At 42.1% G+C, this 24,989-nt stretch overlaps 1 protein-coding gene across 2 annotated transcripts in view; it reads right to left on the bottom strand.

Moving 5' to 3' along the window:
• The window catches only part of Eml5 (EMAP like 5), a 136,155-nt gene extending 111,757 nt beyond the window's left edge, over positions 1–24,398 (bottom strand). For both annotated transcript variants that reach the window (XM_004649347.2, XM_045154447.1), the window contains exon 1: positions 24,202–24,398. In XM_004649347.2, coding sequence (XP_004649404.2) covers positions 24,202–24,398 — 197 coding nt within the window. The remainder of the gene's footprint in view (positions 1–24,201) is intronic.
• Between the last annotated feature and the right edge of the window lie 591 nt (positions 24,399–24,989).

Raw genomic sequence — 24,989 nt, 5'->3', positions numbered from 1 at the left:
TTTGGTGTTTACTCAAATATATGAGAACATAAACATGCAGCTTAAGACTGATACTTCAGCCAATGCACACAGTGGTACAGACTTACAATCCCAGCACTTGGGAAATAGAGGCAGAAAGATCAGGAGATCAAGGCCAGCCTGAACTGCATGAGACTATCTCAAAATGAACAAACAAACAAAAAGATTCATCACTTTTCAAAAGAAAATTAAGCATTTAAAGTGAAGTTCAGAATTGGAGAAATGGCTCAGTGGGTAAGAATGCTTCCTACCCGAGGGGGCCTGAGACTGCTGAGTTCAATTCCCCAGAACCCACATAAACCCACAGACATATCTGCAACCCTAGCCCTATGGAGAGCAGAGACTGAGAATCACTGAGGTTCACAAAAACAGCAAACTGTGGAATCAGTGAAGACTCCATCTCAAGCAAACAAGTAGATGACCAATGGAGGGGCACTTCCTATCTTGTCCTCTAGTTTCTACAACAGCACCTGCTGTGCTGCATCTGCGCACACACATCACACTCATACACAAGTGGGAAAATCACAAAAGGAAAAAGAGAAGCTGGTCTGGGTGTACAACTTAGTAGTAAACTGCTTGCTACCACGTGTACACAGGCTCTGGGCTAAATTCTCAGAACCAATTTTCTTCTTAAATCACTAGCATCTTTCTCCCTTCTCTCTCTTTCTCCATCCCTCCCATTCCCTCTCTCCCTCCCTCTTTCTTTCTCTCTCTCTCTTACACACATAGAGAATATGCACAGAGAAAACAATATTTTTTTAAATCTATTTTATTTATTTATTTGAGAGAGAGAGAGAAAGAAAAAATGGGCATGCCAGGGCTTCCAGCCACTGCAAATGAATTCCACATGCATGTGCTACCATGTGCATCTGGCTTACATAGGACCTGGAGAATCGAACCTGGGTCCTTAGGCTTTGCAGGCATGTACTTTAACCATGAAGCCATCTCTCCAGCCCAACAGTGATATACTTTTTAATATTGGTAATTTTGTCATTTCATTTTTGGTCTAGTTAGAAATTTATCAATGACAACAATCATTACCAATCTCCTTTAAAATAATGCTTTAGCTTAATTTCACAAAAACTGAAATGCTGTATTTTCACTTTTTTGTAGTTTCAAATATTTTTTAATTTCCCTTCTGGTGTGTGTGTGTGTGTGTGTGTGTGTTACTGTTTATTATTTAGGTACTAGAGGTATGCATGTGGCTTTCAGTCTGTTCCCATGTTGAAAATACAAAGATTTTAATTTTTATTTTACTATGGTCGGGAAACATATTCTGTATGATTTCAATTCTTTTAAATTTGTTGAAGTGTTTTATTTTTTCTTAGCAATATGTCCTATTTTATTAAACTTTCCAGTGGCACTTGGAAAGAATGTGCATTCTATAGTTTTTGGCTTATGGTATGTGGTGGTTTGATTCAGGTGTCCCCTATAAACTTAGCTGTTCTGAATGCTACATTCCCAGCTGATGGAAATTTGGGAATTAACTTCCCCTGGAGGCAGTGTATTGTTGGGGGTAGGTTTATGGGTGTTATAGCCAGTTTCCCCATGCCAGTGTTTGGCACATTCTCCTGTTGCTATTGTCCACCTAATGTTGGCCAGGGGTGATGTCCATCCTCTGCTCATGCCATCATTTTCCCTGCCATCGTGGAGCTTCCCCTTGAGCCTGTAAACCAAAATAAACCCTTTCCCCCCAAAGCTGCTCTTGGTCAGGTGATTTCTGCCAGCAATGCAAACTTGTCTGAAACATGGTATTTTGTAATGCCATGACCCAGAAATTTTGTCTTTGCCAGCAACTAAGAAACAATAAAAGTTTAATGATTAATTTATATAACAATAATCAAGCCTATATTAGTTTTCTATGCTGATGTGACAAATTCCCACCAACATAGTGTCTTAAAACAACACTATCTCACAATTCTATAATGTAGAATCTAGTTACAGTTTGGCTCAGCAGAGTTCTTTGCATATACTCTCTCAAGGTAAAAAACCAAGATATCTCTGGAGATGTATTAGCTTCCAGAATTCAGTCATTAAGAATGTTGGGTGAGCTTTTGTTCCCTGTCATTAAGCCTACATTCTCCCACTGGCTATCAGATGGGAAACAAAACTTGCTTCGTTCAGGTTACTTGCCTTCCCCTTCACCATTACTTCCACCTTCAAACCAACAACAGTATATCAAGTGCTTCTCAAAATTTGATTGCTTGACTTGTGCTACATGTGTTCCCTAACAAAGCAAGTTTCCTGCTTTGAGGAGCTCACCTGATTAGACTGGGCCCATCTGTGTATTCAAGACATGCTTAGAGTGCTAAGGTCGCTAACTGTATTAGTTACTTCTGTACTGTTGTGACCAAAGGACCTGACTGAAATCCTGAAGGAAAGATTTATCTTGGCTCATAGTTTTAGAGGGCTCAGTCCATGATTGTTTAGTCCCACACTTGAGCAGAGTATCATGGATATGGGAACATATGGCCAAAGACAATTACTTACATCCCTGCAGACAGGAAGCAAACAGAAGCAAAAGGAAGTGGACACACAAGGAACCACCTAACCACGCACAGTGACCCACCTTCTCCAACTAGGCCCTATCATTCACAGTTTCCAGAATCTTTTAAAATAGTAACCCTAGTGGTAACCAATTATTCAAAACATGAACCTGTAGGGGACATGTCAGATTCAAGCTGTAACAACTGAATTGTATATACAAAGTCACTTTCGCAAAAAATGTAGCAAATTCATAGGTTCTAGATATTAGAATATGGATATATTTGGGGTCACTCTGGTAGAGACTCAGAAATTGAGTCAACTATAAAATTATTTTTATTTTTTCATTTTGCAATACTGAACATTCCATTTTTACAGCTATTTCTTTGAGAAGAACTTAGAACTTCTATCATTCCATTTGACTCATGAGTCCTTTTTAGGTGGGGAGGAAGGATTCTTTCTTTTTTTCTTTCGAAGCAAGCCAACAGACTGGCCTTTTTAAAAAGTGTGTGTGGGGATGGAGAGATGGCTTAGTGGTTAAGCGCTTGCCTGTGAAGCCTAAGGACCCCGGTTCAAGGCTCGGTTCCCCAGGTCCCACGTTAGCCAGATGCACAAGGGGGCGCACGCGTCTGGAGTTTGTTTGCAATGGCTGGAAGCCCTGGCGCGCCCATTCCCTCTCTCTCCCTCTACCTGTCTTTCTCCCTGTGTCTGTCGCTCTCAAATAAATAAATAAAAAATGAACAACAAAAAAAAATATATATATATATAAAGTGTGTGTGGAGGGGGGGGAGAGGGAGAGAGAAGGAGAACTGGCATGTCAGGGCTTCCAGCCACTGTAATCGAACTCCAAATGTATGTGTCACCTTGTGTGGTAGTTTGATTCAGGTGTCCCCCATAAACTTAGGTGTTCTGAATGCTAGGACCCCAGCTGATGGATATTTGGGAATTAATGCCTCCTGGAGGGAGTGTATTATTGGGGGCGGGCTTAAGGGCTTTATAGCCAGTTTCCCCATGCCAGTGTTTGGCACACCCTCCTGTTGCTGTAGTCCACCTTATGCTGGCCAAGGGGTGATGTCCACCCTCTGCTCATGCCATCGTTTTCCCCTGCCATCGTGGAGCTTCCCCTGGAGCCTGTAAGCCAAAATAAATCTCTTTTTCCCAGAAGCTGCTCCTTGTTGGGTGATTTCTACCAGCAATGCGAACCGGACTGCAACATCTTGTGTGCTTCTGTCATCTTATGCATCTTGGCTTATGTGGGACCTGGAGAGTTGAACATGGGTCTTTAGGCTTCACAGGTAAGTGCCTTAACCACTAAGCCATCTCTTCGGGTCCCCCTTTATTCCTGTTTTTTTTTTCTTTTGTTTTGTTTTTCAGGTGGGGTCTTACTCTAGTCCAGGCAGACCTGGAATTCCCTATGTAGTCTTAGGGTGGCTTTGAAGTCATAGCAATCCTCCTACCTTTGCCTCCTGAGTGCTGGGATTAAAGCCATGAACCACCTTGCCTGGCTTTCAAGTCTTTTTTTTAAATAAAAAAAAAAATTGGGCTGGAGAGATGGCTTAGCGGTTAAGCGCTTGCCTGTGAAGCCTAAGGACCCCGGTTCGAGGCTCGGTTCCCCAGGTCCCACGTTAGCCAGATGCACAAGGGGGCGCACGCATCTGGAGTTCGTTTGCAGAGGCTGGAAGCCCTGGCGCGCCCATTCTCTCTCTCTCCCTCTATCTGTCTTTCTCTCTGTCTGTTGCTCTCAAATAAATAAATAAATTAATTAATTTAAAAAATTATTTGTTTATTTGCCAACAGAGAGAGAAGTGGAGAGAAAGGAAGGGGAGGGGAGGGGAGAGGAGAGACAGAATGGGCACACCAGGGCTTCTAGCCACTGCATATGAACTCTAGATGCATGTACCACTTTGTGTAGATGCTTTAAATGGGTACTGGGGAATTGAACCTGGGTAGCAAGGTTTTGCAGACAAGTGCCTTAAGTGCTGAGCTATTTCTCTAGCCCTCACAAGTTCTTTTACTTCACATACAGTTGCAATTGCTTTAAATTCTCTTATGAATACATCTTGTGAATTGATAACTTTGTCTATTCAAAGTTGAGATTTTTATTAGTTCATTGTTTATTCAGTTACATACTGGGCATTTTAATAATATGTTTATGAATTATGGGTCTTATTAAAATCTAGAGAGTTTTAATTGTTGGCTTTCTTTACCAGATACATATCCAAAGCCTTCTTTAGTTCCCATGTTTAGTTCAGCTTTCTAGTCCTTTGCAAAACTACATGTATGAACAAGAAGGACAGCTCTGAAACATGGATGACTGACGTTCCAATTCTCAAAGACAATAATTAGGGATATCACACAGGGCCTCATGAAAACTTCTTGACTCATGTGGGGGAAATCTGGAAATTTCCCTACATGCTCCAGCTCCCAGGGCCTCTGTTCATTGTACTATAGCTAGAAGTCTAGGATACAAGCCTTCACTCGCCAATACACAATGGAGTTTTCTCCTACCTCCAGATAAAGGCATTTGGATGTATTTTTATTACTCAAATACTACCAAGTGGTTTTTATTTCACAAATTATGTTCATTAAATTATTTTATTTGGGATTCTATGTCTGGTGCATCCCCTATATTTCCATTGGAGACCTCCATTGTGGGGCTAGACATTCGTGTTGAAGATCTGTCAGTTTGTTGTTTTGCATGTGTGTGTGTGTGGGGGGTCTTTTTACATTGGTGTTTACTCATCTCAGGATAAATGTCTTGTTTTGTTAAGGAGGTAGCACACAGTGCTCTTGTGGGGACTCAATAAAGGGATGGGTATGATGCAGAAAAATGTAACAGAAAACAAAAATCAAATAGATCTTTTGCAAGCCTCCCCAGTAACCCTCATTAACACAGTAAATCAAGTGGAGGACAGAACTTCTGAACTCAAAAATAAGATAGAGGAAATTGGCTGGGAGTACAAAAACTGTGATAAATTCAAAAAGTCATGCAAACAGAGTATGAGGGAACTGTGAGAGACCCTAAAAAGACCAAAGATCCAGATCATGGGTGTGGCAGTGTGAATGGATGTCCCTCAATAGACTTTGTTTTATTAAAGCTTTTTGGATTCCCAGCTGTCTGGTTTTAAGAGGTCTCACTGTGGAAAGATTGTAGGTCCAGTCCTAAGGTGTGTTTGGGAGCTGATATGGAATTCCAGACTAAAGGTATGCAGAGTACATGAGCTCTGCCCAGGGTGCTTGCTTGTGGTGTTATTTCTGTGTGATCTATGTAAAGGGGCCAGCTTCTTCCACCACTATGGAACTTCCCATAAGTCTGTAAGCTTCTAATAAAATCCTGTTCCTCCTATTAACTGTGTCTGATTTGGAGGTTCATCCCAGCAACTTGAAGCTGACTACAACAGTGGGTATACAAGAATAGGAAGAAATACAGGCCAAAGGCATAGAGAATATCTTCAACAAAATTATTAAAGAAAAATGTTCTACTCTCAGGAAAGAGAGACCAATCTAGATACAAGAAGCTCACAGAACACCAAACAGACAGGACCAAAGAAGAAACTCTTCACATAACATCACAGATAAAACTCAAAACAATGAAAACAGAGAGTACTAAAAGCAGCAAGAGAGAAACAGCTTATTACATACAAAGGCAAGCCCATCAGAATACCTCCAATTTTTCAATGGAAACTCTAAAGCCGAAAGGGCTTAGCATGAAATAACTTAAAGTCTAAAGTCTAACAAACTACGGCTTCTAACCCAAACTACTATACACAGCAAAAGTATCCCTCATAATAGGAGGAGAAAGGAAAACTTTCCATGAGAAAAACCAGCTCTATGAATATATGAGCACAAAGCCAACCCTACAGAGAATACTTTAGGGAATACTCCACAAAGAAGAGTCAAACAACCAACCTCAAGAGCCTACAAGAGGGAAAACAATAACCAAATCTACAGCAGGTACCAAAATGTACAAAGCTGAAGAAAGCACCAAACCCCACAAAGCCTTCATCATGGCAGGGATTAAATCAAACCTCATAGTTTTAATTTAATTTTTTTTTTCAAGGTAGGGTCTCACTCTTGGTCCAGGCTGACCTGGAATTAATATGTAGTCTCAGAGTAGCCTTGAACTCATGGTGATCCTATCTCTGCCTCCTGAGGGCTGGGATTAAAGCATGCACCACCATGCCTGGGCCATAGTTTTTTTTTTTTTTCTTTTCACAATTTTTATTAACATTTTCCATGATTATAAAAAATATCCCATGGCAATACCTCCCCCCCATAGTTTTAATTTTAAACATTAATAGCCTCCACTCCTCAACCAAAAGACACAGGTTAACATGGTGGGTCAGAAGAATGGATCCATCCATCTGCTTTCTTCAAGAAACTTACCTCACCATTGAGGATAGAGATCTCCTCGGATGGAAGACTATCTTCCAAGCAAATGGAAGTAAAAAACAAGTGGGTGTAGCTATACTAATATCTGACTAAATAAACTTAAAGCCAAAGTAAAAAAAAATGACAAAGGCTACTTTTTCTCAACAAGGGAAAAATCTAACAACAGGACATCACAATCATAAATCTATATATGCACCAAACACAGGTATACCACATTTCAGAAAGCAAAACCTACTTAATAACTAATCAGAAATAAATCCAAATATCATCATAGTAGGGGACTTCAACACCCCACTATCATCAATAGGCAGATTATCCCAGCAGGCAAATAACAGGGCTCAACAACACCATAGCTCAATTAGACCTGATAGACATCTACAAAACATTCCATCCCAATTCTACAGAATACACATTCTTCTCAGCAGCTCATAGAACCTTCTCCCAAATAGATCATATATTAGGATATAAAGCATGCCTTAAAAATTCAGGAAAACTGACATAACTTCCTGTATCATATCTGACTACACATTATACATTAAAAGCTAGAAATTAAAAGGAGAAACAAAAGAAAACACACCAGCTCCTGGAGTTGAACAATACACAATTAAACATTGAATAGGTCATGGAAGAAATAAAAAAGGAGCTTAAAAAAATTTTAGAACTAAATGATAATGAATACACAGCTGACTAGAACTTACACAATAAAGGCAGTCTAAAGGGAAAATTTATAGCATTAAATGCCTTCATAACAAAGAGGGATCTCAAATTAATAACTTTACCATCCACCTAAAGTAATTAGAAAAAACAAAACAATCCAACCTTAAGAGTTCCAGATAGGAAGAAATAACTAAGATCAGAGCAGAAATTAATGAATTGAAAACTAAGAGAACAATTTTTAAAATTGATGAAATGAGCCAGGCATGGTGGCACACACCTTTAATGCTAGCACTCAGAAGGCAGAAATAGGAGGATCACTGTGAGTTCAAGGCCACCCTGAGACTACATAGTGAATTCCAGGTCAGCTTGGGATATAGCGAAATGTTACCTCAAAGAAGACAACCAAAAAAGTTGATGAAATGAAGAGCTGGTACTTCAAAAAAATAAATGAACAAGATTAATAAACCTTGGCCAATCAGATTTAAAAAAAAAAAAAAGAGCATTCTCAAATGAGGAAGACTAGGGCTGGAGAGATGGCTTAGTGCTTAAAGCACTTTGTGAAGCCTAAGGACCCAGGTTTGATTCCCCAGTACCCACATAAGCACAAGGTGGCCCATGTGTCTGGAGTTGTGTGCAGTGGCTAGAGGCCCTAGAGTGCCCATTCTTTTTCTCTTTATCTGTCTCTTTCTCGAGTAAATAAATAAATATATAAAATAAAATATATATGTGATATTTAGAAAATATTTAAAAATAAAATTAGCAAGAATAGAAATGAAAATAGAGAGGTAACAACAGACACTAATGAAGTTGGAAGGATCATCAGAATATATTTCCAAAATCTCTACTCCACAAAATTGTAAAACCTGGAAGAAATAGATGAATTCCTAGACACATACTACCTACCCAAACCAAACCAAGAACAGATAAATTTACTAAACAAATCTATTATGTCCAATGAGATTGAAAATGCAATTAAAAATCTCCCAACAACAGCAACAAAAAGCCTAGGTCCTGATGGATTCTCAGCTGAATTCTACCAAACCTTCTCTGAAGAACTGAAATCACTTTTTCCCCCCAAGTTATTTCATACTACTGGAAAAGATGGAATGTTCCCCAACTTCTATGAAGCCAACATTACACTAATACCAAAATCAGACAGACACAATGAAAATAAAAATTATAGACCAAGATCCTTAGTGAACTTAGAAGCAAAAATTCTGAATAAAATCCTTACAAATGACCGGGCATGGTGTACTTTGAAGGCAGTGGTAGGAAGATCGCCATGAGTTGGGGGCCATCCTGAGACTACAAAGTGACCTCCAGATCAGCCTGGACTAGAGTGAAACCCTAACTTGAGAGCCCCCCCACACACACAAAAAAATCCTCACAAATCTAATTCAACAACATATCCAAAGCATTATCCACCTCAATCAAGCAGGGTTCATTTCAGGGATGCAGGGATGATTCAAATATGGAAATTGATAAGACATAATACACCATATAAATAAACTTAAAAACACAAGAACATGATCATTTCAATAGATGCAGAGAAGGCCTTTGACAAAATAAAGGATCACTTCATGAACCAAATGCTGGAGAGACTAGGCATGGTAGGTTTATATCTCAACATAATAAAGGCTATATACAAAGCACCTCAGGCCCAAATCATACTAAATGGGGAAAGCCTCAAGATTTCCCATTAAGATTGGGAACAAGACAGGAGTGGCCACTCTCACCACTCTTGAGCATAGTACTCGCCCAAACAATAAGACAGGAGCAAGGTAGTTAAGAGGTACAGACTGGAAAGTAAGAAATCAAACTTCTCTTTTTCAGATAGATGCAGATCCTAAGGAGAGAGCTGCCCCAACATACCTCAAAAGGGGCCCGACTGAAACTAAGGACAATTGGTGAAACAAGCAAGGGTGATGTTTTCCTGATGAACTGGATACCAGCACAAAGGGGAAGGAGACTAACACAGAGAAAAATCAACTCCTACCAAATCAGAGAGCCAGAGCCTCAGAGGACCCCAACACTGCAGCACTGAAGCAGACCAAAAATGAACCCAACATGGCTCAGGGAAATTTTGCGGAAGAGGGGGCGGAAAGAATGTCAGAGTCATATGTTGGGTTATGATATGCAGAGACATTTATCGTACCAATAACTGTGGGCTAACTCCACAATGCACGACCCATTTACATCAACAAGGAGGGTCCAATGGGAGGGGGTAGATCATGGATGAGCCTAAACAATGGTACCAAACTGCCAGTATTTGCTGAAAAGAAAACTAATAAATTAAATTAAAAAAAAAAAAAAAAGAAATCAAACGAACTCTATTTGCAGATGACATAAATCTATACATAAGTGATCCAAGACTTTACCAAAAACCTTCCAAAGGTGATAAATTCCTTTAGCAAAGTGTCAGAGTACAAAATCAACACACAAAAATAAGTTGCCTGGCTGGAGGGATGGCTTAGCAGTTAAGGCATTTGCCTGGAAAGCCAAAGGACCCAGGTTTGATTCCCCAGGACCCACATTAGCCAGATGCACAAGGGGGCACATGTGTCTGGAGTTTGTTTGCAGTGGCTGGAAGCCCTGGCATGCTCATTCTCTCCCTCTTTCTCTCTCAAATAAACAAATAAATAAAAATAGAATATTTTTTTTAAAGTTACCAAAAAGACTAAAAAAAATCAGTTGCCCTCCTATATGCAAAAGACAAACATATGCAGAAAGATATCAGCAAGGCTGTCCAGTTTTTAATAGCCATAAAAAATTAAATATCTTGGAATATCACAAACCAAAGAAGTGTTAGACCTATACAAAACACAAACACACACACACACACACAAAAGAAAGAAACTGAGGAGGACATGAGAAGATAGAAAGACCTCCTATGCTCCTGGATATGTAGAATTAATATTGTGAAAATGGCCATTCTACCAAAAGTAATATACAGATTCAATGCAATTACAATCAAAACACCAGCAACAAAGCAGACATATATAACAATGGAACGTAACTGAAGACCCAGCTTTTAGTTCAAGTAACCAAAGCTACCTGATCTTTAACAAAGGAGCCAACCACACACACTGGAAAAAAGACAGCATCTTTTAGAAAAATGAAACAAGTCCCACTCTTCTCCCCCTGCACAAAAATCAACTCCAAATGCATTAAGGACCTCAACAGAAGGCCTGAAACTCTTAAATGACTAGACAAAAAAAAAAATAAAAATAAAAATAGGGAGAACTCTCCATGATATAGAAGTGGGGAATGACCTCCTGAATAAGATCCCAGTAGCCCAGGAAATTAAACAATAACTCAACCATTGGGATTTCATAAAACTAAGATGCTACTGCACAGATAGACATACTATAAACCAAGGCAACAGATCACCCACAGAATGGGAGAAAACCTTTGCCAGCTAGACTTCCAACAGAGGCCTAATATCTAGAATTTACAAAGAACTCAAAAAACTAATAAAAAAATCAATCTACTCAAAAAGTGGGGCAGAGAACTGAATAGAGAATTCTCAAAGGAAGAAATATAAATAGCCGGTATTCACTTAAAGAAATGTTCAACATCCTTAGTCATCAGGGAAATACAAATTAAAACAACTATGAGACTTCACCTTACTTTAGTTAGGATAGCAATCATTAAAAAAAAAATCATAAGACGGAGGCTGGAGAGATGGTTCAGTGGTTAAGGTGTTTGCCTGCCAAACCTAATGATCTAGGTTCAATTCTCCAGTACCCATGTAAAGCCAGATGCACATTTTGCAGTGGCTACAGGACCTAAAGCCCCCATTCTCTCCCTTTGTCTGTCTCTCTTTTCTTTTTTTTTTTTTACTATTATTTATTTATATATTTGAGAGTGGGAGAAAGACAGATAGAGGGAGAGAGAGAGAATGGGTGTGCCAGGACCTCCAGCCACCACAAACGAACTCCAGACACGTGCGCCCCCTTGTGCATCTGGCTAACGTGGGACCTGGGGAACCAAGCCTCAAACCAGAGTCCTTAGGCTTCACAGGCAAGCGCTTAACCACTAAGCCATCTCTCCAGCCCTGTCTCTCTTTTCTTTATGCTTTCAAATAAATAAAATAAATTTTAAAAAAGAGTTCTCCAGTTATAAAATTTTAAAAAATCATATGGCAATAAATATTGGCAAGAATGTGGGGAAACTCACCACTGGTGGTAGTGCAAATTTGTACAACCACTATGGAAATCAGTACTGAGACTCCTGAAAAGGACAAAAAGAAATCTACCATCTGACTGAGCTATTCCTCTCCTGAGCATTTACTCTAAATACTCCACTCAACTTCAGTGATACTTGCTCAACCATGTTTATAGCTGGTCTATTCACAATAGCTAAGAATTGCAATCAACCCAGACACTCATTGACTGACAAATAGATAATGAAGATGTGGCACATATATCCAATGGAATTCCACTTGGTGGTAAAGAAAAATGAAATTTGCAGGAAAATGGATAGACTTGGAATAGATCATACTAAGCAAAGTTACACAGTCTAAGAAAGACAAACATTACATGTTGTCTCTCATAGGTGGCTCCTAAAATGGACCAGCTGAAGAAGAGGGCAAAATACATTAAGCTTAAGACTATGGGTATATAAGTAGTATGAGACCAGTAAAAAGTGAAAACAAAAAGGGAGGAGAGGAGGGGGTACCAGAAAAAGTACTTAAAAGGAAAGAATATGGGGGAATGGGAGGGGAGAAGGGTCAGGGCAAGGGAGGTTGGGAAAGGGAAATACACAAAACTAAAGACTAAAGTAGTTGATAAGTTAGGAACCTTCCTCCCAGAAAACAGTATACAAGATATAAACCAATTAAGGGAGGTGGTCAGACCAGACCAACAAGCCCAGTAGAGGGTAGAGAAAGTTTAATTCTGAAATCGCTGGTGCTGGCATGTGAATCCAAGAACTAGAACTGAGTTACTTCCCACGGTGTGTAGCTGGTCAGGGAGATCCATAAGATCTCCAAAACAATGTAGGCCACTGCCAAAACCCTACTGCTGAAGACACCACAGGCTGCTGTCTCAGGACACTGAGAGACCACATGGGAAAAAAGACGAAAGCCAATCCTTTCCTGGAAAGTCTTTCTGGAGTTGGAAAGTGGTATGCAAGCTACTGTGACAATGGTCACCAACAGCACAAGACCATGCAGGCTCCACAATCCACCACCCAGACCAGCAGCAATGCACACTTGTGCAATAGTGGCACACAGTCTCTGTGGGTAACCAACCAATTGGACATGAGGCCCACTCAGTGGGAAAGAACTCATAACTGGTGCTGGGAACCAAGTCAGTGCCCCACAGGCAAGAAGCTCATAACCCCCAGAAAGACAGCCTCATTGTGCTCTGGGCAAGTTGAGTGGGTATCCTCCTCAAAGTGTCTCTCAAAATTGTATGCCTATCCCCCTTAATCAGAGCTGTTTTCACCCTTGGCTGAAGAATCTGCTTTATTTTTACAGGTGGCAGAGAATACTGGGGAAATCCAACATCCATCACTGTGACAAGAAAAGACAGCTGACTGCCCACAATGAGATGTGCCATCTCTACCACATTCACTAGGGTCCAGGGATCTAGAAAGGAAGCAGTGGCAGTATTGCTCCCAATGCTAGCTGGACAACTGCCTCCAGGGACATACCAACAAATACATTGGAGAACTCAAAACACATCACAACAGAAATAGTCTACAAAGAATTCAATGCCAAGAACAAACTGGTAACACTCCTGCCAAAGCTCAGGGACTACTGTGGAAGAGGCGGCACAGGGTGAGTAGAAATATCCTGAGGCACAGGCCCGCATTTCTCAGAGACTGACAAAGGCCCTAATTACCCCACAGTGCACACCAAGGACCCTACTGAGGAGGGCCCTCAGGGAAGTGGAGATGGGGGGGTGAAGGGATGCAAGACTATAACCTTTGTAAAATACATACATACATACCTATATATGAGAAAAAATTATTTACTATGATGCTATTAGATGAAAAATAACTGGCAAGTTCAAAAATAATGTTTTTAAGTTACGTATACTATAAGGTTGCCCATCAGTTCCTAACCCTGGTTCACTGAATTGCAACTGCTCGTACATGCACTTGAACTTGACCTCTCATATTAGGTGAGGTACACATGATACCCACCAAGCTTCTGAATCATGCCACCTGACCTAAGCAAAGGCTGGGACTGTGTGTGTTCTGGGTGCAGCTTCCCCAACCCTTAGCCAATCAACAGGCTGGCCTCTAAAGTCCAGTCTTTGTAGGATAATGTTTACCCTGCTAGGAATGATGGGTGGTAAAAGAGTCCCAGCAATGTGAGAAAATGAGGTAAACTTCTGCACAGCTTTACCATCTTGATAGTCATTGGTCATGAGTCGCAATGGTCCCTCTGGACTAAATCAAAATGTCAGCAAGGCTGCATTCCTTCCAGGATGCTCTGGTGGGAAGGGTTACCTGCTCCACCCGGCTTCTGGAAACTGTCAGCATTTCTTGTTGAATGTTTGTGGAATATTTTTAGTTGGTCATCACACATTATTGTGTCCTAAGAGCTCTTGAAATATTCTCAATACTCTTCAAATTGTGATGGTTTAAATCAGATGTCACCCATAAACTCATGTGTTTTGAATGCTTAGTCTCTAGCTGGGGGCAATTTGTGTGGAGCCTCGCTGGAGAAGGCGGATTACTGGGGATGGACCTTGAGGTCCATTAGCTCAGTCTGTCAATTAGCTTGGCTCACTCCTGCTGCTATCTGCTACCTGCTGTGGCAGAGATGGCCCGCTTGGCTCATGCTACATTTTCCCTGCCATCATGAAGCTTCCCCTTGTTGCAGAATTTGTTTGGAAAGATTATTTTAATGTCAGCATGAGTGAAAGTAGAGGAGTTTATTTACGGAGCGGGGGCAGAAGAGCTTGACACAGCTCTCCAAAGCAGCTCTGGCCACGAGCTGAGCTTTTATTCTCATTTTATAGCCAAGGAGAGGGTGAGTGAACAAGTAAGACATGGCAATTTGCATATTTACCCATTTTTGTTGTTAGGCCACCCTTACAATGGAACTCTATTGTACTTTGTCTTTTTTCTCTTTATTGTCCCTCTGGGCTCTTTCTAGTCAGTTTTGGTTTTGGTGGGGGATTTCATCATTTGCTGACAAAAATAACTTTTGCTCCTCAAAAATTAATTCTTACAGTAACTTAGTAAGTCAGTTTAACTTTTAGCATTTTTTTCTACCACACCCTCCAGACTATAAGCCAAACTAAACCCTTTCCTCCTATCAGCTGCTTTGGGTTGGGTGTCTTGTCCCAGCAATAAGGTTAACTGCAACACTCCCTGTGAGATGCACGCCCGGGAAATTCAGAGCAGGAACCTATGCCGAAACCTGGCCAGCAGACTACTGCTAGACTGCAGGAAGTAGACTTTGAACCAGAACAGTGCAGTATTCAGTGAGGTAGAAACCTGGGCAGTGCCAAAGTCAATCAGGGAACTTAAGACATAGGCTCTAAGGAGCACAGTGGACACCAGAAAGGATGGCACAGATGCCATATTCTTTCCTTTTTCACCTTCCTTTCTCAAAAAACTTAGGCTGGTCTGGTTTGCAAGGTTTCCTGTGTCTCAGCCTCCTGAAAACTGCAACTGTTCTAAGCTATTTGAATATGACCTCTCTCTTTTAATTTGACCTTTCTCCAAAACTGTTCTTCTACCCCCACTTTATCCCTACTTACTGTTCTCCTTCCTCTAATTTTTCTCTGGCAACCAGTCTTACTACATTTTTCCTTTCCACTCATACCCACAGGAACTAACCAATGCACACAGTACCATGAGTGTTTGTTTATTTCCTGAGATGACTGGACTTTCAGGGGTGATTTTTTTATTTGACTATTACTGTATTTTTTAGAGGCTTGGGAGATGGCTCAGTGGATAAGGTGCTTGTTGCAAGCGTGTAAGGACCCTGAACACACACAAAGCTGGATGTGGCAGCACGAGCTCGTGCCCTCCCAGCCCTCCCACAGCGAGAGGGGAGCAGAGACAGGAGACTCTCCAGACTCTCACAGGCCAGCATGGTGAACACAGTGGTGAAAAAGAGATCCTGCCTCAAAAGAAAAAGGTGGAAGACAAGGACCAACACCTGAGGCTGTCCTCTGACCTCTGTGTGTGCATCATGCCAGTGTTTACCTGCCCACACACATGCAGCACAAACACACACACACACACACACACACACACACAAATACAAGATAAAAAAATCAGAGAGAAATAAAATGAATAACAATGTACTTTATGGCCTTGAAAAACAATAGCAAGCCAAACCCAAAATCACTAAATGGAAAAAAAAAAAAAAGAAATTAAGATCAAGGCAGAAATGAATGAAGACAAAAAATTACAAAGAATTAATGAAAGAGTTGATTCTTGGAAAAGGTGAACAAGATTAACACTTAGCCAAACCAAAATAGAGTGAATACCCAGATAATAATTGGATATGAAAAAAATAACAATGAAATTCAGAAACTCATTAGGACATGTCTTTAAAACTTATATTCCACTAAGTTGAAAACTGTAAAAGAAATGGGTGAATTTCTAGATGCAAATGAATTACTAAAAGTGAAACAAGAAGAGACAACAACTTAAACAGATCTGTAAGCAATGAGATTCAATTAGTTATTTCAAAAATCTCCCAATTAAAATATATCCCAGATGGATGCACTGCTGATTTCTACCAGACCTTTAAAGAAGAGTTAACATCAATGCTTCTCAAATTATTTCTTAAGATAGAAAATGAATGCTACCAAACATTATACACAATGGGGAAAAAACAATGTTTTTTCAGTTAAATCAAAAACACTACAAAGGTCTGTAGTGTTCACTTTTTCCACTGTTACTCAATATAGTATAGTGCATAAAGTCTTAGAGCAATAAAAGAAGAAAGTAAAATGGATACAAATAGGAAAGGAGGAAGTCAAAGTATCCTTATTTGCAGATGAAGAGAGTTTATTTGTATATACAAGAGCCAAACACTCCAGCAGAAAACCTTTAGCAAAGTGGTAGAGTACCAAATAATATATTGGTGGCTTTCATATATAACAATAACACACACACACACACATACTTAACACTAAATAAGAAATCAAACAACACAATGAATAAATGGACAAATGAAATAAACAGTTATCAAAAGATGAAATGTAACTGGCCAACAAACACATGAAAATATTTCAACCTCACTAGTTAGTAAAAGAATGTAAATCAAAACTATACTGAAATTCTATCTTTCTCCAACCAAAATGTCAGCCAGTAACAAACAGCAAAAGCTGCCACAGGTGTAGCCTAAAACAGGGGCTAGAGATGGCTTAGAGATAACCTCAGAGGTTAAGACGCTTGCCTGCACAGCCCAAGAACCCAGGTTCAATTCCCCAGTACACACATATAAGTGATATATACACAAGGTGGCACACGCATCTGGAATTCATTTTCAGTGACTAGAGGTCCCACAGCACCCACTCTCTCTCCCTCCTTCCCTCTTTCTCAGTCTCTCTCATAAATAAATAAATCAAAACTATTTAAAAAAATAAAACAGATCTACCATATTACCCAGCTATCTTGGATATTTATCAAAGTTTTCCAAGTATTTCCAATACATCACAGAGATAGTTCCACATCAATGTTTACTGCAACATTATTCATTATTCACATTCTGTCTAGCAGAGAAATAAAGCACTATTGTAGGTGAAGGACAGAATTTCTGGAGTAGGCAAATGTGGCACTTTGAATTTAAAATCCCTTCCATAAATACATCCCTGATACTGAAAACCTACAACAGGGGTAGTCATGAGCTCTAGGGATGTAATGGCTAAATGTATATACTATGCTCACCAAACTGCCCAGTAAGCACTTCTCTTAATGTTCATACCCATATATTAGTGCTACTCTCACTTTTGGTAGAGAATCTTCTCTTTTCAGATGGTAGTGACCTTACGATGACTCGGAAGGTACCATGGTGCTGAGAAGAAGTGACAGAGGAGTGCTCAGCACTGAAATATCTCTATCACACCTTTCAAGGCTCAGGGTCCATTGCAGAAGAGGTGGCAGAAAGAATGTAAGAGCCAAAGGCAGGGCAGGACTCCTTACAACGTGCTCCTCCAGACACAAAATGGCCTGGGAATCCATGACCTCACAGTGTCTGACACTACCTACACAAGACCATCATAAGAGGAGGTAAAAGATCATGACATCAAAATAAAAGAGAGACTGATTGAAAGGGGGAGGAGATATGATGGAGAGTGGAGTTTCAAAGGGGAAAGTGGAGGGAAGGAGGGAATTACAATGGGATTTGTTTACAATCATGGAAGTTATAAATAAAAATTAAAAATCAAAACAATAAAATCCCCTCCATAGTCATAAGTATTTATGATTAAATTTCCTACTTAGTCCCCAGCTGATGGAGCCTTTGAAAGGCAGAGCCCTTGCTGAAAGGATATGTATTGCTGGGGCAAACCTTGAGGTTGGTTAGTGCAGCCCATGGTGGGTTCAGAGCTAACTCATTCTTGTTTTTTTTGTTTTTTTTTTTCTTCTCTCTCTCTCTCCTCTCCCTCTTTCTCTCTCTCTCCATCTATCTGCTGTGGATATGTGATGAAGTAAGCCAGGTTCTTCCACCATTGTGCAGCTTCCCCTCAAAACTGTAAGCCTGAAATAAATCCTTTCCTCTCATGAGCTGCTTCTGGTTGAATTTCTTGTACCAGCAACAAAAATGTAATTGCTATAGCAAAAATGAGAGGGACCTAGTACAAAAGTTAAAGGGGTACTGGAGAGATGGCTTAGCGGTTAAGCGCTTGCCTGTGAAGCCTAAGCACCCCAGTTCAAGGCTCAATTCCCCAGGACCTACATTAGCCAGATGCACAAGGGGCGCACATGTCTGGAGTTTGCTTACAGTGGCTGGAGGCCCTGGCACACCCATTCCCTTTCTCTCTCTCAAATGAATAAATAAAAATTGAATAATTTTTTTTAAGTTAAAGGGATTAATATTCAGAAGCTGGGTATATTCCTGATAAGTAAGTGGGACATGAACATTCTCTTCTGATAGCTCTCATTAAGAACCTTGTAATAAGAACAAAAGCTAAGAATGTTTAGGTATCTTTAAGGTCAGCTTAATACTTTATACACATAAAACCTAGTATACTGCTGAATATAAAGTATAACTCAAAACTTATGAATTAATTTTTGAAAAAAGGTGTTAAAAACATTAAAAGGTATTGTGATAGTAAATTTCTTTTGCTATCTTGAATAGGGATCTAGCAAGAGACATGCATCCTGGGCAGGTCTGTGAGGGCATTTCCAGAAAGGATTAACTGAGGGGTAAGAACTTGCCCTAAGGTGGGCAGCCCTGCTGGTGGAGGCCTATACAAGAAAAAGTTTCGGCAAAAAGCAGTCCCTTAAGCCAGGCGTGGTGGTGCATGGCTTTAATCCCAGCACTTAGAAGGCAGAGATAGGAGGATCCCTGTGAGGCTGAGGGCAGCCTGGTGCTACAGAAGGAGCTTCAGGTCAGCTTGAGCTAGGATAAGACCTTGACAATTCCATAATTACAAACAATATCCCATGGTAATTCCCTCCCTTCTCCCACTTTCCCCTTTGAAACTCCACTCACCATCATATCCCCTCCCTCTCTCACTCGGTCTCTCTTTTATTATGATGTCGTGATCTTTTCTTCCTATTATGATGGTCTTGTGTATGTAGTATCAAGCATTGTGAGGTCATGGATATCCAGGCCATTTTATGTCTGCAGGAGCACATTGTAAGGAGTCTTGCCCTTCCTTAGGCCCTTACATTCTTCCCACCACCTCTTCCACAATGGACCCTGAGCCTTGGAAGGTGTGATAGAGATATTGCAGTGCTGGGCACTCCTCTTGTCACTTCTTCTCAGCACCATTATTCCCTCCCATGGAGCGAGCCTCCAGTCAAATTAGAGGGCGGTTGGTTTCCCCCATGACAGACATGCCACTATTGCACCCTACAGTTGACTCATTTGGCCTGGCTGGCCAAATATAAGGTTTGCAGTGCCCACTGTTGAGTATCTTCACTGCATGCAACCTGGCTTTTTCCAGCTTTCAGTCAGCTGGTCTACATGGAGGAGGTTTTCAGCTCAGCTCCTGCAGAATTTCTCAGTGACCCTGCAGCCCAAGTATGTGGAGTCTTCAGCAGTAGGGTCTTACCATCTATTCCTGGCAGGAACCCAAGGGCCTCGGCCATGGCCTGTAATGTTTTGGGAGCATCAGGGACCTCCCTGGCCAACAACTCACAGGAGGTATCCTATCCCTGGCACTGAAAATTTTCGAGTAACAATCTATGGCTGTGTGTTCCATTGTCCAAAAAAAGTAGGTTTCCATATGACTTATTTATATCCTCTTAGATTTTTATTAGCCCTCCTTCTACCTTTCCTTTACTCAATCTCTCGATTAAAAAATAAAGAAATAATTGTGGCACATGCCTTTAATCCCAGCACTTGGGATGCACAGAGGTAGGAGGATCGATGTGAGTTCAAGGCCACTCTGTGATTACATAGTGAATTCCCGGTCAGCCTGAGTTGCAGTGAAACCCTACGTCAAAAAAAAAAAAAAAAAAAAAAAAAGAATTCTTTAATTATGGTACAGTCTTAGGATGATTTCCCATAATCATTAAAAACATGTATACGGGCTGGAGGGATGGCTTAGCAGTTAAGGTGTTTGCCTGCAAAAGCCAAAGGATTCAGGTTCAATTCCCCAGAACCCACGTTAGCCAGATGTACAAGGTGGCGCATGTGTCTGGAGTATGTTTGCAGTGGCTAGAGGCCCTGCCGTGCCCTTTCTCTCACTCTCACTCTCACGCTCCCTTTCTCTCTGTCAAATAAATAAATAAATGTTTAAAAAAAATTTTTAAATGTGTATGTAGCCATTTTATAATATTAGGAAAAGCATTAATATTAAGTGATAATGAACAAATGCTGCATATAGCATGACTCTAATAACTTATGGCAACATGTGCCAAAAAAGCTTAAAAGGTAATTAGCTAAAATGCAACAGCAATATCTCTACACTGCAAGACTGTATGCAAATATTTTTCCGACTATTTAAGTAAATATGCATTTTTAATTTAAAATAACAATAAAACTCTGAAAGGGAATCTAACCCTATTACATTAACTTCAAACTTCTAAATTACTGCCTTCCACAGATGCTTGACATCTCAATATAGCATCCAGGTTCCAGATAAAATTTCTGCCACCAAGGTCTCATGTTTTATGTGCCAAGTACATTGTCCATTAGTAAACTGATAATCAAAGTCAAGCTAATTAACAACCAGGTGATTAACAGCCAGGTAATGAACACCAGACTGTGAATGCTATAGTTAGTTACCACCCGTGGTGCAAGATAGACTAGCCTTCCTCTTTTTACTCTGGGTTTGGAATTATGCCCCAGTCCTTAATGAACCTTATCACCTATAGAGACAGGGACACTGAAGTGGACAGACCTGATTACAACATCTTGTGGCTAAGCTAAATCATACTATTAGCACTATTACACTAAGCAAACTCTGCCTGTTCCCACCATTAAAGCTACCTCCCCCCCACCGCAGCCCTGTATTGAAATAGATATGTAGTATAACCTTCCACATTTAAATTTAGTATCACATATTGTGACCAAGCAAGTCAGTCTTGTGTATGATGGAAAGAGAGAGATTCTAGTGGATTTGGCAGAAAAATGAATGAATGTCTTCTTTGGACAGGGAGAGAGTAGGCACGTGATTCCCAGGTTACTTTTCTCTCTCTCTCTCTCTCTCTCTCTCTCTCTCTCTCTCTCTCTCTCCCAGTTCTCCCCTTCCACTAACTCTGTGTCTGTCCCCCTCTCCCTTTCTCTCTGTCCCTGCTTCCTGGATACCACAAGGTAAGTACTCTGCTATTGTCTATGTGCCATGATATTGAGGCCCAAGCAATGAAGACCTCCAGCCCTGGACTGGAAAGTCAAAAACTGTAAGCCAAAATCTTTCCTCCTTTTAAGTTGGTTTCTCAGAACTTTGTCATGATGGCAGAAAGTTGAATCGCACTGTAAGAAATGAAGACTTGGGCTGGAGAGATGGCTTAGCGGTTAAGCGCTTGCCTATGAAGCCTGAAGACCCCGGTTCGAGGCTCTATTCCCCAGGACCCACGTTAGCCAGAGGCACAAGGGTCACACGCATCTGGAGTTTGTTTGCAGTGCCTAGAAGCCCTGGCGTGCCCATTCTCCCTACCCCTCCCCGTTACTCTCAAATAAATTAAAAAAAAAAGAAAAGAAATGAAGACTTCTATTTCTAATACAATCCTGGTTGATGTTAATGTTGCTAGACTGAGTCTAGAATTGAGAGCTGCCACCCGTGTGCCAGGTTTTTCATAACCAAATATAATAGGAGCTGTTAAGATAAATCCTTTTTTAAAATTTGTGTGTGCATGTGTGTGTGTGTGTGTGTGTGTGTGTGTGCATGCATACCTGCACCACTTTATATCCAGATTTACATGGGTGCTGAGGAACTGAACCCAAGCTGACAGACTTTACAAGCAGGAACTATAACTGCTAAAGCATCTCACCAGACCTAGGATAAATCATAAAGAATGCTAGTATTGTGTATTATTAACAATGAATAACAGATCTTTGGGGGGTGTATAGAATGTATAGTGTAGTATGGTATGTGTGTGGTATATGTGGAATAGTGTGTGTGTGTGTGCACATGGTATGTGTAGATGCACGAGCCCAATGCCTGTTAGTGGCCCGTAGAGGTGGATAATGCAGGAGGACTCCACCCCCCAAAAAACAATCAACACTGAACAAAGAATGGTAGGAAAAAAGTAGGGGTTTAGTGAAAATATTTAACTGTACTATGACAGCCTCAAAATCGTTCACACCTGGGCTACTTACTGAATTTAATCTTTTATACAATAGCTGGACGAGGACTCTGGTTAAAGCTACCTCATCTAGGTAAAGCTAATATATCTAGTACCATGGAGTCCTAATCCATGGGCAAGAGGAGAAAACTTGACAAGACTGGGGAAAACTTAAAGAAACAGAAGTGTTCTTGGGGTGACTACCAATAAATAGTTCAGGTTTTGTTTGCTTCTAGGATCTGGATCATTACGCTAGGTCTGCAACTCTCATCACTCCAGCAAAAAGAACTCTAACCTGAGGAAAATAAAACTATTTGCCAGTTTCCTTTCCAAGCAATACATTAAGTTCAATCTGGAAAAACTGTCTGTAAGTAAACAAATAAACCAGGGCTCACTCAGTATTCTGCAATCTCAAATTCTGCTATCTTCTTTATCCAGCTTCATCTACCTTTTACTTGTTCTAGGCTCCTTTCTCTCCTACACATTACAGGTGTCTAGAGAGCCACAAAACAACTTTCTGGAATTTAGGCGCCAGAGCTTCTTGCCTACAAGACATCAAACGAAGATGCTGGATATGAAATGGCCAATTTAAATTCTACAAAATGTACATGAGGAAATATGAAGCAAGCAAACCCAATCACAGAACCTGTGTTAAAAAACTCAGCAGCAGTACCGGGCGTGATGGCGCACGCCTTTAATCCCAGCACTCGGGAGGCAGAGGTAGGAGGATTGCCATGAGTTCGGGGCCACCCTGAGACTCCATAGTGAATTCCAGGTCAGCCTGGGCTAGAGTGAGACCCTATGTCGAAAAACCAAAAAAAAAACCAAAAACTCAGCAGCGGCAGCAGCACCACCACCCGAACACATCTTCAACATGCTTCTAATATAGTCTCTTCACCAGAAGATGAAAATAAGGTGCTTGAGGCATTACTAATCAATGACATTGCCCAAGCTCCTAACTTTACCACAGAAGTTCCAGTGCGACACTGACAATTACCCATGAACTGTAAACAGCACTGGGACCGATTTTAAAAAGATACAAGCAGGAAAGAACAAAATACACACAACCTGAGATGTCAATGAAACACACACGCACACAAGAAAGTAAACGTTAGGACGTTAATGAGGACGAAACTGGAAATCAGCTGGCCAAGAGTGAGTACCCTGCAGGATGTCACCCCAGGTGAACTCCCCAGGACCAGCTTACCCTTTGCAGTACTGATCTCAGTTCTCCCTATTAGGTAAAATCTCTCCCTCCATCCCGAGTCAGTCAATCTGTCTGTCTGTCTCTCTCTCAGATTCTTAGTTGGCTTACAGAGATTTGGATATCCTTCATTCTGGCCACCCCATATCTCCTTCAGAGTACAGTTAATAATAATTCAGTTTTAACAATTTTTTAAACAATTTAGAAAAGAATCTTTTGACAAATTTAATCATTTTGATGGTGTGAGGTTAAAAAAGACACAAAAGCCATCAACTGGGGATTGCCGGGTGGACCAGCGGCCAGGACCTTACTGTCCCCTAGTCCGAGAGAGGTCCCTAGAATACTAAGACCGGCGGCGGGAAGGGGGGAGGAGTTAGGGGTGATCAGTGGGTGGAGAGTTCGGGACCAGCCTGGGGTAGGCTCCGCCGCTCTGCTCGCGGTGGTGCTGGCTCCGAGCAGGAGTCGACTTCCAGAAGGGCAGGCAGATGCCAAGTCGGCGGGCGCCCTGCAGGGCTGCCGGCCTCCCGCACGCCGCCCCCGGCCACCACCCCGCCCGGCCCCCATACCTGATGATGTCGTCGCTGTGTCCCCGGTAGAACTTCTGCCGATGCTCCCGCGGGCTGTACACCACGCCGACGCCCGCCACGAAGTACACGATCTCCTTGGCGGCCGTGTAGTAGAGGTTGTTGCGGCACTGGTGTCCCCGGTAGCCGTACACCCACTCGAGCCGCAGGTGGCAGCTCGGGGCGCTCCGGGCCGCCATGGCCGGGCCACCCACCAGTCGTCGCGGCTCGCGGAGGCGGCGGATGCCCGGCGACGAAAGCGTGTGCGGCGCCGGCGGCCGGGACCTCCCGCGTCCCCTAAGCCGAGCGCGGCAGGTGCATCCCGTGCGTGTCTCCGCCGCCGCCGCCGCCTCAGCCCACGGGCGGGAGGAAAGCCCCCGCCTCGCCGAACATGCCGAGCGGAGCCGCGAAGCCCTCGCGCGCCTCCTCAGCGACACGACCGAGCGAGGACCCCGCCTCCGGGATGCAGCTCCCCGGCCGCCGCCGCCGCCGGCCGCGCACCCGGCTCCGCGCCTCGGGTCACCTGCGGCGCTCCGAGTCCTGCAGCCGCCACGGCGTCGGCTTCGCCTAAGCCCGGCGTGGCCGCGCTGCGCGCTCCCGAGCGCGGATGAGTGGCAGACGGGCGGTGTCAGGAGGCCCCGCCCCGCGCGCCCTCACGCCCCGCCCCTCACGCCCCGCCCCGCGCGCTCGCCCCGCCCCCTCCCCGCCCTTGCGCTCCAGTCGTGGAGAAGCGCAGAGCTCCGTGCGAAGGTGTAAGTTTCCGTCTTGCGCTTCTCCGGCCGCCAGGGTTT

This window comes from Jaculus jaculus, chromosome 7 (genome assembly GCF_020740685.1).
Source record: "Jaculus jaculus isolate mJacJac1 chromosome 7, mJacJac1.mat.Y.cur, whole genome shotgun sequence".
Lineage (NCBI taxonomy): Eukaryota > Metazoa > Chordata > Mammalia > Rodentia > Dipodidae > Jaculus > Jaculus jaculus.
Note: the sequence above shows the minus strand (reverse complement) of the source record. Positions and strands in the feature narration are given on the sequence as shown.